Source organism: Phacochoerus africanus, chromosome 8, assembly GCF_016906955.1.
Source record: "Phacochoerus africanus isolate WHEZ1 chromosome 8, ROS_Pafr_v1, whole genome shotgun sequence".
Lineage (NCBI taxonomy): Eukaryota > Metazoa > Chordata > Mammalia > Artiodactyla > Suidae > Phacochoerus > Phacochoerus africanus.
This window is the reverse complement of record NC_062551.1, coordinates 17036040-17051142: the sequence shown is the minus strand read 5'-3', so window position 1 is coordinate 17051142 and position 15103 is coordinate 17036040. Positions and strand designations below refer to the sequence as shown.

Here is a 15103-nt window from a genome sequence, read left to right as displayed (position 1 = left end):
TGATCTATGCCACAGCTGCAGCAGTGCCAGATCCTTTAACCCACTGTGCTGGGCTGGGGACTGAACCTGCACCCTGAAGCAACCCAAACGACTGCAGTCGGCTTCTTAACCCACTTTGCCACAGTGGAACTCCTCACCCTGCTGATTTTTAAAAAGCAGAGTAACCATAAAAGTTTTCTTCTAGCTGGGCTCCTGTCTTTTGCTATTCAGAGACAGTTGAAAAGGAGATTTGTGCAGTGAAAGCCTGTCTCTGCCGTGTTTACAAACAGGGCTTTGATTCTGTGCAACAGGAGAGGTAGTGTGATTGCTGAGGTTCCTTGAGGGCTCAGAGGATGGATGAGCTGTTGAGATGGGCCTGGTCTAGGAATCCTCAGAATTAATGGGTGATGACGACTCCCCCTCCTTGGGGAAGAGCAGCTCTAAGGACAAGGCAGCAGTGACCAATGTGACTGGACAGATTGTCCTAAAGACCTAACTTTCCCAGGTCATATTTTCTTCCCCCTAAATTGCTTAACAATTTTAGAACTAGGCTGTAGCTTGACAAACAGATTTACCAAGACAGATGAGGCCTTTTTTGGTTCCCTGTGTTAAAGGGACCCTCATTTGATTCTAGAGGGACGCTTTGTCTATAAGGTACCTTATCTGGTAGATGACCTATCTGGCTCTCATGATGACTAGCCAGTTCTGAAGCCTACATGTGTGTGGACTTTTTTTTTTTTTTTTTTTGTAAGTGAAGAATCACATGTGTAGCCGCAGGGGCTTGGGCTATAGAACACTGGGACCCTGGCTCAAGAGAAATAAGGACAGTCATGATTGATGCATCTGACAGCTACCAAAAAGAGGATGGATGCATGTGCCTAGTGTCCCATCCCTCGTCCTTGTGGTGGGCAGGGAGCTGTCCCTCTTCCTCCTCTCCAAAGGGCAGACTCTCCATCCATGCTTTGGAGCCTACCCTTTCCTGTCTTCTCAGGGCTCCTCTCTGACTTTCCTCCTGCCACTCTGACCATCCTTCTCTGTCTTCATTGCAAGGTCATCTTTGTCTGACTATTAACCGAGTTTCCTACCCTTCTGTCCTCTTCTTCAGTGATGGCATTACCATCCACATGTTCTCTTTATGCATAGCCCCCCTGTGCAGGTGACCCATAGATTGAATCTCCGGCCGAGACCTCTCCTCTGAGCGCCATATCCAGTGCCTAACTAATGTCCTGTGGTCTCCTTCCTTGTGGATGTGTTAGAAGCGTCTCTAAATAAACATGTCCAGAGCTGAACTTCCCTAGACCTGGTCCTTTGCCGGGGTTCCCTCTTTCAATGTGCAGATCTCCATTTGTCCAGTGAATACGTCGGAAACCCATAAGTGGTCTTTGATCCCCTCATCCTTCTTGCCTACTCTCTTTGCTGATCTGTTCTCAGGTTCTCTTGGTTTTCACTTTTGCAAGTCTGCCCACTTCTTCTTCTTCTTCTTTTTTTTTGTATTTTTAGGGCCACACGCATGACATATGGAAATTCCAAGGCTAGGGGTTGAATTGGAGCTGGAGCTGCCAGACTGCGCCACAGCCCCAGGAACTTGGGATCTGAGCCTCATCTGTGACCTGCACCGCAGCCCATGGCAACGCTGAATCCCTTAACCCACTGAGCGAGGCCAGGGATCAAACCTGAGTCCTCATGGATGCTAGTTGGGTTTGTTACCGCTGAGCCACAACAGGAACTCCCCACTTCTTATATCTGCACCTCTGCTGGCCTGGGTCCTTCCCTTTGGCCTCCTGTCTACTCTCCCTATATCTGCTTTTCCTTCCCTCCATTCTGCTTTCCACTGCAGAATGATTTTTGCAATCACAAAGCTGATGTGATCACACCTTGATTAAAAACCCTCAAGTACCATGCTTGGGCCCTTAGGGTAGAGAAAAATTCTTGAGCATGGTGGACCCACAAGCCACTGTCATGTCTGGTTGCTCCCTAGCTCTCCTACCCCATTTAGGTCACATTTCCATGCCAGCCCCACTCATCTCTGTTCAGTTTCCTGGCTGCATCTAGTTCATCGTGCCACAGGGCCTTTGCAGGTGGTATTTCCTCTACCCGGAGTGGTCGTCTTCCTCCCCAGTGTACTTCACCTCCCGCCCCCAACCTGACAGCTCTCTGCCTGAAACTTGAGATGACAGTTGAATTGTCCGTTTTTCAGGAAACTTTTCCTGATCCCTGACCAGGCCAGATAGCCAGCACTCATGGGACCATAAGGTCTCCGGCGTGCAGTCTGTCTCACAGTTGCAACGTGGCATTTCTTTCTGAGATTATTTCGTTACTTCTGTTTAAAAGTTTATGAACTGGCTTTGTAAAATGAAACCGTTTTAATTTTTAGAGGAGTAAACCTCGGTTGTCCAAAACTTTAATTAATTTAGAGAAGATGAAGGATGGTTTCCCCGCAGCAGCCTGCAGGAGAAGCTTCACGGCCCAGGTAGAGCCTCCTTACACCGTGTGCTATGGGAAGACTGTGCTGAGGTGTGAGTGGTGGGCGCTGGGGGGTGATGCACAGTCAACACTGGTTCCCCAACCCGAATTCCAGTGTGTACAACCTGCTGCTAGCTTGGGAGGACCAGCTCTCTGTTGTTAGGCTCTGGCTCAGGTTGGGAGCCAAAGAGACATCGTTAACAGTAAATCCTGGAAGCTCTGGCTTCCTTTCCTTCGAAGGGAACGTGAAAGAGGATTCTCTTTAAGCCCCCCGGTCGCCTCCAGCCTGTGTGTGTCTGAGTTCCGGGGAATGGAAAAAGACTATTTGCTCTCTGCCCTTCTGGAATTTCCTCTGGTTCCGTTGCTCTGTGCCCCAGTGTTTCACAGCTACGTGTAGAATGAACACTGACCTGTTAATGAAAGCCCTGCTTATTTTCACTTTCTTTTGATGGGCCTATGGGATTGAGGGAGAAGGAGGCAGGAAGCGCGAGGTTTGTTTGTTCCACTGAGCAGCTCTGTTAAGGCCAAATCAGTCCCATCTTCATCGGGCTTCTGAGGTTCTTGACCCCAGAGCGCTTGGTCTCCCTTAAAAGGCTCCTACTTGTGTGTGTTTTGTGTTCCGCAAATTTCCAGGTAGATCCTTACATTTGTCCCCTGAGTTAGGTAGAAAAGGGAAAAAAATATTTTTTCCTCTTAAAAGATGTAAGTATGGACATGCATGAACGTGTTGGTGGTGTGGGAGCCGAGAGGGACGGTACTAACGCCGAAAGTTCTTTCGTCTCCTGCGGTGAAACTGCTCAGGCAGGGCTTCTGGATTTCAGAGCTGACTGCATGATAGGGGCACATTTTGGCAGTTCTGGGTTTAGAGAGTTTTTTTTTTTTTTTCCCCTCTGTTGGAATAAGGAAGGCAGCTTCCATGCCCCATTTATCTATAGTTATTAATCCCATATGCAAAAAAACATACTAAAAAGTCCAAGTCAGGGAAGGGAAAAAGTAACTCTTAGAAAAATATTACTCATCCTTGTTGCACGTAGCAACTCTTCCCAATAGGAAATTATTAACCTGAAGGCACTTGCAAATCTGAGGCTTTGAAATCAGGGAAAATTAACGCTGGGGCTACTCCCTAAGCAGCTTAATTGTATATTTTCTCCCTTTTTATATTTCAAAATGTGTATGTAATGTAGAATTCATGTAGTTTTTTAGTTGACAGTCACAGTTTGTTCATTAGGTATGCCGAATTGGAAAAATAAACTATTATGGAAAATGTCAGTCATACACAAAAGTGGAAAGAATAGTCTGTGGACCCCTATGTGCCCATAACCCAGCTACTGGTGGCCAGTCCCACCCCACCTCCACTGGGTTATTTTTATATAAATCCCAGACATGCTTCACTTACAATGATTTTAGTATGTAGCTCTAAAAGATAAGGACTCTTGGAGTTCCCGTCGTGGTGCAGTGGTTAACGAATCCGACTGGGAACCATGAGGTTGCGGGTTCGGTCCCTGCGCTTGCTCAGTGGGTTAACGAGATCTGGCGTTGCCGTGAGCTGTGGTGTAGGTTGCAGATGCAGCTCGGATCCCACGTTGCTGTGGCTCTGGCATAGGCCGGTGGCTACAGCTCCGATTAGACCCCTAGCCTGGGAACCTCCATATGTCGTGGGAGCGGCCCCAGAAATAGCAAAAAAAAAAAAAAAAAGACAACAAACAAACAAACAAACAAAAAAACGATAAGGACTCTTAAAAAGCGTAACCGTGATACCAACTTCCTACCTGGGCAACTTAATGGTAGTGATTTAATCTCATCAAATATCCAGGCTTTTTACATTTCTCCAGTTGTCTTAGAAAGTTCTTTTACCCCCTCACCATTGGCTTGTTTGACTCAGGATCCAAACAGGATTGATTTGTTTCTTAAGTCTCTTTTATTTTTTTTAAAAAATTTAAAATTTTTTTATTTTTTTGTCTTTTTGCCTTTTCTAGGGCCGCTCCCGTGGCATATGGAGGTTCCCAGGCTAGGGGTCGAATCGGAGCTGTAGCCGCTGGCCTACACCAGAGCCACAGCAACTCGGGATCCGAGCCTCATCTGCAATACCGGATCGGTAACCCGCTGAGCGAGGCTAGAGATCAAACCCACAACCTCATGGTTCCTTGTTGGATTCGTTAATCACTGCGCCACGTCGGGAACTCCTTAGATCTCTTCTAATTAGTACATTCTCTTTCCTCTTTTTACCCCTTATAATTCATTGTTGAAGAAACCAGACAGTCTGTCCTATGGTTTCCCATGTTTTGAATTTTGCTATTTGTGTCCCCGAAGTGTGGTTTAACACATTCCTCTGTCCCTCTCTTTCCCCATCTGTCGAGTTCTAGATCTGGATGCTTCATCTGATCTGGGTTCCTGTTTTTTCTTTTTTGTCTGCTCTATGGCATATGGAATTCCCAGGCCAGGGATCAGATCTGAGCCACAGTTGTGACATAAGCTAAAGCCGTGGCAATGCCGGATCCTGAACCCACTGTGCTGGGCAGGGGATTGAACCTGCGTTCCAGCGCTCCCAAGATGCTGCTTATCCCATTGCTCCACAGTGGGAACTCCTTTATTTATTTATTTATTTTTTGATGAGTTGGTGTACGTGTCTACTGGGAAGCACCTAATCTCTCTGCTTGTCTCTCTTGGCTTTTAAAGAGATCTCCTGGCATAGTCCTTGAGGATTTTCCAGATTCTTTGCCGCTAGCTGCTCATATCCAACCATAGCACTGTTCTCTTGACCTCCAGAAAGTAGCATTACAAGGTATTGGTAACCTGTGGGGACTTAGAACAGAAGAGGTACGTTTGCTGATGACTCAAGTTAGCATGAGCTCAGGAGCTTGGCTTTCCCGGAGGAACTGAAGTCGCTTGCCAACGGAATATTTTCATTATGTATGTTCCATTCGGTGGTAATTGAATCTGACTTCCTCCAGCCACGCTCTAAGTTGGCGCTTTTTGCAGCCCTGCCCATGATTTGCCCAAAGCTTTGATTGGAAGAGCCTGGTGGGCCTTTGGGGGCTGGCCCAGGTGCTGGGTGGTGGGGAGCCATGGGTCTTTTCTAACATGTGCTCTAAAGGAGGAAAAGGGCAAGTCTTTCTTTGGCACCCTGTTCCAGGATGGCACTGCCATTGCTTGGCCTAAGCCACCAGCCGCTGCCACCTGCAGTATTGCAGGGACCTCCTCCCTGGCCTTGGCTGCTTCAGCTCTTGCTCCTCCTATAGCCGGAGTGACTGAGCTACAACAGAGCCTTCTTCTGCTCAGAACCCTCTGATGACTCCATGTCTCATGTAGACTAAAAGCCAGAAACCTTGCAAGGGCTCCAAGGCCTTCCTGTGAGTTCTGGTTCCTTTTTTTTTTTTTTTTTTTGTCTTTTTAGGGTCACATCCACGGCATGTGGAGGTTCCTAGGCTAAGGGTTGAATTGGAGCTGTAGCCATCGGCCTACGCCAGAGCCACAGCAACACCAGATCCGAGCCGCATCTGCGACCTACACCACAGCTCATGGCAATGCTAGATCCTTAACCCACTGAGCAAGGCCAGGGATCGAACCTGAAACCTCACGGTTCCTAGTTGGATTCATTTCCCCTGCGCCACAATGGGAACTCCTTGTTCCTTTTTTTTTTTTTTTTTTTTTTCTCCTGGTGGCACCCATGGCACATAGCAGTTCCTGAGCTAGGGTGGAACCTGCGACACAGCAGTGAGAGCGCTGGGTCCTTAACCCACTAGACCACCAGGGAGCTCTGAGTTCTGGTTTCTGACTGCCCTCGTCTCCTGCTCCTCCCTTCCCTCATCCACACCCGCCTCCCCGCCATTCCTCAGGCCTGAGCACACTCCCACCCAGGGCCTCCGAGCTTCCTTCTTTCTGCCTAGAATAATCTTCCTCCAGATACTTTGGTGGCTCCCCCGTCTCATGCTTCTTTAAGTCTTTGCTCCATTGCCACCTTCCCGGTGAGACATGCTCACCACCGGGGACCCTCCTCCCACCTCCATCCCTCTCCATCCCGTTCCCTCCTTTCATTTTATTTATCCTACTGCGTTTGCTGCCATCTAACAGATGATGCCGTTTTCACAAACCACCAACCCCTTGCCTTGTGCCTGCCCCAACTAGAATATACACACCCAGCAGCACAGCTTTCTGTCTGTCCTGTGCTTGTTGGAGCGCAGGGGGCTGAAGAGTGGGTGCTTACTGCACACGTGTGAACTGCGTGACCACAGCCAGAGCAGGGCCGGACGGGGTCAACGGAGGGTGGCGGATGAGCCTCCTATGCTCATTCTGGTTCTAGCTCTGGAACATGACTTCCTACACCCATGTTTTCATCAGTTTCTCGATTTTTGAACAGTGCCTGCAGGGGAAGACCTGGTGCAGGAGAAAGGCCCTTTGTAGAGTCACTGGCCTGGCTGCAGTGAAACCCGAGGGCCCCAGAGGCAAGGTGCCTGATGCTGCTATTTATAGCTCGGATTCCAGTATATGTTTTCCAGCCACACTTACTCCTTTCACCCTCCCCTGTATGCTCAAGTCCGTCACTCAATTAGCTAATGGTTTCTTTAGTCCCATTATGCATTGTAGGGCTCCCCTGGCTCAGGTGGATTTTTTTTGTTTTTTTTTTTTAAGAATAATAGAGTGTTCTGTTCTCAGAGGTTTAATTTTTTAATAGCCTTGCCAATTAAAAAAAAAAAACCCTGTCCCCACATTTTATCATGCAATTTTCTAACATGCAAGAGAACTGAACCCACAGACGCCAAGAACCAACGCTTGTTAAGATCCCGCTGCATTTGTTTTCGAGCCTGTGTGAACAGGCTACGTGCGAGCCCGTGACCGTGTGCATGTTCCTCCCTGAACCATTTCCAGGTAAATCGTAGCTATCCTGACACTTCACCTGTGACAACCTCAGCCTCTTCTCCTACAAAACTTTTTGAAAATATGTGCAGATATCATCGTAATCTACTCTTGACTGTCCCAAGAATGAGAACATTCCTAAATAAAGCCACAGTACCATTAAGGAACCGAAGCGAACCACCGGTAATTCCAGGCATCATTGAACATCCAGTCTGGATGCAGAGTTCTTCCATTGTCCCAAGAACATATTTTTCGAACCAAGGTTTAGTCAGAATTCATTTGGTCGTTATGTTCTTTTAAATCTGGAAGAGTCTTCTTCCTGCCCACTCTGGAAGGTTCTTCTTCTCACCTCCCCATTTTAAATGGATTTCATGACATTGCCTTTTCGAGGAGCCTGGGATAATTCCCATGCAGATGCTCCATATTCTGGACTAGTGTGATTGCTTCCTCATGGTATCCCTGAGTTTGTTCCATTATCCCTTGGCTTCGTGTAAACTGGTGAAAGGAGGTTTAGAGCCTTGATTGGATTCAAGTTAAATGCTTTTAGCAAAAAGTCTTTAAACATGATGCTGTGTCCTTCGTCCTGTATCCCGTCAGGAGGCACGTGGGTGTTGGGTTGTCTTGCTCTTAGTGATGCTCAGTTGGATCACTTGGTCCTGACAGTGATGGCCAGAAGTCTCTCTTATCGGTCTGTCTTTTTAGTAAATAGCCGCGTGGAGGGCTATGTTCACAAAAGCTTAGTTTAAAGGAAAAAGAGCTTCCTCCTCACTGGCTCTTTTTGAAGGTCACTTGTGTCTCAAAGAGTCACAAGGTAACTTCTTTTTTTTTGGTTGTTTGTTTTTTTCCTGGGCTTTTTAGGGCCGCACCCACGGCATATGGACGTTCCCAGGCTAGGGGTCAAATTGGAGCTACAGCTGCTGGCTTACACCACAGCCACACCAACGCGGGATCCGAGCCGCATCTGCAACCTACACGACGGCTCATGGCAACGCCAGATCCCCAACCCATTGAGCAAGGCCAGGGACCGAACCGGCATCCTCATGGATACCAGTCGGGTTCATTTCCGCTGAGCCATGATGGGAACTCCCACAAGGTCCCTTCTTAGCCTGCACGTAGATAATGACTTTGCTGGACACGATGGGATGGTAAACCAGACAGAAGAGGCTGTGCTGGAGCCTTGAGAAGAGACCATGGAGAGAAAAACGGGGGCTCTGCCCGTGGCTTTGTTCGAGGACCATAGCAGAGTGGCTGTCAGGAGGTTGAAATTAGCAGCAAAAGGCCTTGGGCTCCTCTAGCTTCATGTGGAATAGTATCATCTCTCCTGCCAGGAAGGAGGGGAAGAGGTGCCCACATTTCACTTGTAAAGTGATAGCTTTTGAGATGCAAGAAGGAACACAAGGAGTCCTTGTAGAATGCTCATCTTAGCACATTTCTGATAGTGGTGTGCAGGGCATCTTTAGAACGTGTCCTAGAAGCAAGGCAAGAGGATTATTCATCCTTGTGATGGGTATGTGGCTGACCTTGGAGTTTGTTGCCAAAACCTGAAAAAGGCTTAGAAAGGTCAAGAAAAGAGCAAGTGTACAGTGAGCGAGTTAGGCCAAGAGAGATTGGGACTCCTCAGCCTCAAAATAGGAGAGTCAATGAGGGATAAGAAAAACAATAGCATAGGAGTTCCCTGGTGGCCTAGCAGGTTAAGGATCTGATGTGGTCACTGCTGTGGCATGGGTTCAATCCCAGGCCTGGGAACTCCCATAGGCATGGCCAAAAAAAAAAAAAAAAAAAAATGACAGCCTATCAGGAACTTATAGGTGCTCTTTAATTTTTTATAAGTATTCTCTGAAAAATACGTTCTTACTGCTCCTGTTTTGGAGGTGGAGAGACCAGTGCTCAATGATTTGTGTGGTCCCATTTAGCTGCTAGATAGAACTGAGATTTGAATCCTGTCTGCCTGACTGGCACCTGCCCTCAACTTCTGTGCTCAACTGCCTGCTAGGGACTTAAGCCCTGGATCTCGGCATGGTAGAGTAGGGAGATGCTTCTTGACTTAAAAAAATCTGTCTCATAGTTTCAATGGATCAGGTTTTGGGAGCAGCTCAGCTGGGCAGTCATTCTGGCCTGGGATCTTCCGGGAGGTTGCACCCGATACATTGGCTGGGCTGCAGTCATGAGAAAGCTTGACCGGGGCTGGGGGACCCACTTCCAAGGTGGCTTATCTTCCTGGCTGGTGAGTGGTACTGCCATTTGAAAGGCCTCAGGTCTTCCCTCCTCACTGGGACTTTGGAAGGAACTAGTTCTTAGGTTAAAGGTGTTATTTTATAGAAATATTTGCAGCTCACCAAGCCCCTGAGTGAAACTTACTGAAAACAGACTCAGAAGGATTTGGAGAGAGCTACTACGGGAATGAAAGATTAAGGGGAGAGAGAGAGAGATGCTTGGAGAGCTTGAAAATATGAAGGATGACTGATTTCTACCTTATTACAGTAGATCCTTGAATTGATTGAGACTTTTTTCTTTTCTTTTTTATGGCTGCACCTGTGGCATATGAAAGTTCCCGGGCCAGGGATCGAATTAGAGAGCAGCTACCAGCCTACACCACAGCCACAGCAACACCAGATCTGAGCCACATCTGTGACCTACACCACAGCTAGCAGCAACAGTGGATCCTTAACCCACTGAGTGAGGCCAGGGATCGAACCTGCATCCTCACGGAGACTCTTTCGGGTCCTGAACCCACTGAGCCACAACAGGAACTCCAAGACTTTTTTTTTTCTTCTAAGTTCTTAAAGATCTGTGTCTGTTTCTTAGAGAGATGCAAGGCAAACTTTTTTGGTGGGGGGAGGTTGTCTTTAAGAAATGCTTATGGAGATAGTTGTTTATACATAGCCTGCCTTGTTGGAGAAAACCAGTTTATAATAATACAGTAGCGACCCAGAGATAAAATGGAGTGGCGGTCGGATGGGTAGCGTGGGTGGGGAGGGAGGTTGGAACATGGGCCACTTTCCTGGTCTGGCTTCGTAAGATGTGGGGAGCCGTGGAAGGACTGCATGCTCTTTGGAAATCCTCAGACCCACTGCTCTTTCTTGGTAATTATTGCACAGCCCTGAGCTGGAGACTCTAGTCCTGAGCAGTAACTGGGTGGAAGCCATTCGCTGCAGCCAGGCTGGGGGGCAGGGTCGGGGTATGCAGTGCTTTGCAGTCCGCCTCGGGTTTGTGCTTCTGCTTGTTTGCCCACGGAGCTGCATCTGCCTCATGTTCCAGGGACCGGGGGACCCTGAGCTGCCTTCTCACCCCAGTCACAGCGCCGGTGTCGACTAGTCTCTCCTTATGGGACCACAACTCAGGACCATGTAACTGTGGGGCTGACCTGCCCTAATTGAACTTCTGTTGTTTGAAAGTTTTTTCCCCCTTTTTTCCAAGTGCAATAGTACAGGATTGAAAATTAAAAAAACACCTCTTTACCATCAATAAGAATAAGTCCCTGCCATCCTTTATCTAGAGATGACACCTGATGGCTTTTCCACAGGGTCTCCTAGCTGGTTTTCGGTTCTGTTTTGCCACCATTCCTTGTACGGGTGGGGTGGGGGTGCTGCTTGTAACTAAGCTCTTCCTCTCCCTGCCATCCTTCTCTCTTCTTCTCTCCTTACAGCCCTGCAGGTGTAAGCAAACACATAAAGAAGTGATACAGTCTGTAGTGTTACCTAGCTAGCCTAAGGATATGAAATGTTAGGGCAAAAAAAAAAAAAAAAAAGCGTACAGCCTTTCCCACCGGCCTAACACAGCGATGACAACTAGGCATTTTCCTCTGCCGCTCCCCCCCCCCGCCCCCCCGCTTTTTCCTTCTGTGCCCTTAAGACAAGCGTGAAGATGCAGAATGATGTTATTAGGGAAGCCAGAGTGGGTGAAACGAGGGCTTATAACTTAGAGAACCTTAACTTGGTGCGTGTTTGCTTTTGTCCATCCGTGTTGCTTTTTGTGTCCCACAGTGGAGAACACGCAGCTGACCCTGAACCTGCAGACTGAGAACAAAGGCGGCGTTGTCTCGGGTGGTGAGCTGACAATTTTCCTGGACGGGCCGACTGTTGATCTGGGAAGCGTGCCTAATGGCAGTGCTGTGACAGACGGTGAGTGCCGCCCTGCTCCCCAGGGCTGTGCCGGGACGGGTGGGGCGGGGTGGGCCAGGCAGCCGGAGGAGGTGCCCAGGGCCGGGTTCTCTAGCAGGTATCTGGGTGTGGGTACTGCTCAGCGCACCCTGACTCTGCTCAGCATCGCGGATCCACATCCTGACATGCTTTCTCAAGGACCGTTTTCTGATAAAGGACCAAAAAAAAAAAAATGTCACGTCTTTGTAAGCATGGTGTTGTTTGGTTGGAGAGCAGAGAAAACGTCATTTCATCCCACATGGACTTTGGAAAGTAAAACATCTTTATAAAATGTTACTTGGGCCCGTTGCTCTTCTTCCCAATGCAATTAAACTTCCCGGGGAGCTGGAGAGTGGCTTTTGTGGGACAGTCTTGGTTGGGAAAGGGTAACTGTGTGTCTCAGAGTCACACTAGCAAAAACCAGGCAAGATGCAGGGAAACTGGAGCGTGTCTCTTGCTCTGTCCTGAATGTGGGCCGTTTTTTTTCTTTTCATCTCGTCTGAAGTTAGTCACCTTTAGATTTAGCAGGAAATTATTTCATGAAGTCTGAGGTCTGAAATGGGTTGGCTTTCTCCATAATTTTTCTCGTTAAATGTGATGTAACCGTGGCGCTTTCCAGGCCCCATACAGGCCTGCCGTAGCTTCAGGGGGTGAGATTTGAATTCTGTTTCGAGAAGGGCATTTGGGTGGAATCTGAGATTGGATGGAGCTTGACTGCTGAGAGTCCTCCCTCAGCTGGGCTTGTATGGTGCTCGGTGTACTTCTGGTGCATCTAGAAAAACACGCACCATTCACTCATTCAGCACCTCTAGCCATGATTGAGCGACTCTTAGACCTTAGCTCTTGGACCAGGTGCCAACCAGATGGCAAGGGCAAAATTCACGTGGTTTTTACTCCCTAGAGTTTTGAATCTATTTGGTGGGGGCAGGGCACACTGGACATTAAGTGAGTAAATGCACTAATAATTCTTTAACTGTAACTGTGACAAAAGCTGTGAAGAAGAGAGTCCTCGGTGGCATGAGATTCCTGTACTTTGGAGGGATCTCACCTAAACTCGGGGGCCAGGGAAGCTTTCTCTGAGGAAGCTGAGACCCACTGGAGTACGAGGGGTTTAGACAGGCCAGGGTGGGGCTGTGGGGTGAAGAGGATTAAAAGCTCTGAAGTGGGAGGGGTCCTGCAGTGGATCCAGAGGCAGCCAGGGTGCTTGGCTCATGGGGAGCAAGAAGGATAGTGGTGGGGGTGAGGCCACAGAGGCAGGTCAGCTCCAACCACACAGCCCTGAGGGATTTTGAACCTCATCCTAAGAAGCAGCAACAGAGTTCCCTTGTGGCTCAACAGGTTAAGAACCCAACTAGTATCCATGAAGATGTGGGTTTAATCCCTGGCCTCGCTCAGTTGGATGTGGCTTGAAGATGACTTGGATCAGATCTGATTTCCGCTTTTTAAAAGCTCTCTGGCTGCGACGCAGAGAGATGCCCCGCTTCCTTGCCCTCATCGCACAGCCAGCCCCTGTCCTCTGTCTCACATGGTGTGGCCCAATTCATTTAATGTGTAAGGAAGGCAGCAAGCGAGGAAGTGCCTTGGACATTCTCGAAGGTCTCAGAGAAGAGCTGCTTCCCAGGTTTGCGCCTCCTCTGTTCCGAGGCCCCAGTCAGACCTCCCCGGCTTCTCACGCCGGTGGCTGTGGCTTGCTGGACTCTCCGTCTCCCACCAGGGAGGGTAGCTCTAAAGCTGCAGTGAGCGCTCTCCCTCTGCCTCCCTCTCAGACAGAGGCGTGGGCTGTTCAACGTTTCTGTCCTTTCCTGTGATGGATCGATCTCTTTTCTAGGCCCACAGCCGCCTTCCAGAGAACCCAGCGGGACAGCTGTCGCCGCAGAGAACCGGCACCAGCCCCCCAGCACAAACTGCTTCGGTGGGAGATCCCGGTAAGACCCCTACCCCACACCCCCAGTCCGCCAGCTGCCAATGATGAGGATGATGAGGCGCTGGGAAGTTGGTTAGAGCCCTTGAAAACACACTGGGAAGTGGCGAGGCACAGTTGATGTTAGAAACTGGTGGAAGTTTCCAGAGAGCTGATAACCAACTTATATGAGACTCAGGAGTATGTTAAGTTGGTGCAGAGGGGAATACAAAACTCAGAATTCTCGAAAGGGCCAAGGGTTCCTTGACAGGACTGGGACTGACTCACTTGGTTATTTGGCTGAGAGGAGCAGAGCCGGACGCTTTTTTATGCATCAGGTACAACGGCCCGCAGTTCGCCTTCCAGGATGCACGTGGGAACGCTTAGAGCAGTGGTTCTTTGTACATGAAAATTTCTGTCCGTGGCGGTGATCCGTGATCCCCTTTGGAGTGTGTGTTAAGACCTCCGGTGCTCAGGGTCTCAGCTGTATTATACCTGTTATAAGATACCACGTGACTGAATTTCATTTACTGATCATGCCATCATATTCCTGTGTTAATGGTGCAAACTTATTTCCACAGCGGCTGAACTCCCCGGCAGGGGGCAGGGGAATAGTTTTAAGTGTATGAGAGAGACGGGGAGGGGTTTGGGAGCCTGTTTTATTATTTATTGTAGTGTACAAATTCCTCAGATTTTTTTGGACATTTTAAGGAATAGAATCATATGGAATGTAGTTTTAAACCATTCTCTGTGGAGAATAGCTGGTAAAAATGTTCCCAAACAAATTTTGGGGGTGGGAGAAATAATGCTTTAAGAAACAGTATATTTTAGCCAATTCCACAGCATCTGGAAAGATCCCTCTGAGGATAGCCTTCAGCCTCTCTGGATGTGGTTGTTTTGAGGGTTTGTGAGTGAGGTATTAGTGCCTGGCAGGCACCAGGAACAAGAGAGTTGGGTGTTTGGATCTTTTGTCTATAGTGTCATTAGAAGCAGAGGTGCCATTTTCCTTTTGTCTTTTCTCCAAGCCTCTGCAAAGGTCTTACCTCATATCCTGCAGTCTAGTCACTCTTCTCTGTGACTTGCTACATGACTTACAAGTTGGGATAAATAGTTGCGTTTCACGAGCTGAGGACAAATCCTGTATCAACAGAGGCATGTGTGGTGCCCAAAACCACAGCAAACAAAATCTCCTCTGTGGCGGCGAGTGGCTGTGGGAGAGGAGCAGCCCGCCCTTCACTCTGCAAGCCCAGTGCCTTCTGAGCTCTGGTCTTTCGCTGACTTGGAAAGTTGGTGTCACGCACAACGGATGCCACTTCATTTGGGGCTGGAAGGCAGAGTTCATGTCTTAACTGGTTTGGACTTAAGTTGGTGACCTGTTTGTTGCTCTCCGAAGTTCTTGAGTTGATAGACCTTGAAATCACACATCCGGATATCCCTTCTTTTCTTGTTTGGGTTGAGGATTCTTGACTGTTACATAGCAGCTGGATTACAACAGAAAATCAGATGTTTTTTGTGCCCGTAACACATAGCAGACATTCAGTGCTCATGAATTATTGGTGGGCAAAATGCCCTCTAGGTAGTTTAAACCACGTGGGAGTCTTCTTCCGTCTGCCCAGCTACTGCAGCATTTTGTACCCATGGCTCATGAGTTTTTATCCACTGAAAGCATTCAGCAGCAAACATTTTTGGAAAGATCACCCCAAAGCGGGGTCTTGTGCATCCCTAAGAACCCCCCTCCCCATTGCTGCTGCCTTTATGAAAGTCATTG

The 15103-nt window shown here is 48.4% G+C and overlaps 1 protein-coding gene across 1 annotated transcript in view; it reads left to right on the top strand.

Moving 5' to 3' along the window:
• Positions 1 to 15103, top strand: part of WWP2 (WW domain containing E3 ubiquitin protein ligase 2) — a 155621-nt gene that overhangs the window by 56233 nt on the left and 84285 nt on the right. The window contains exons 5-6 of the mRNA XM_047794004.1: positions 11280 to 11417; positions 13264 to 13360. Coding sequence (XP_047649960.1) covers positions 11280 to 11417; positions 13264 to 13360 — 235 coding nt within the window. The remainder of the gene's footprint in view (positions 1 to 11279; positions 11418 to 13263; positions 13361 to 15103) is intronic.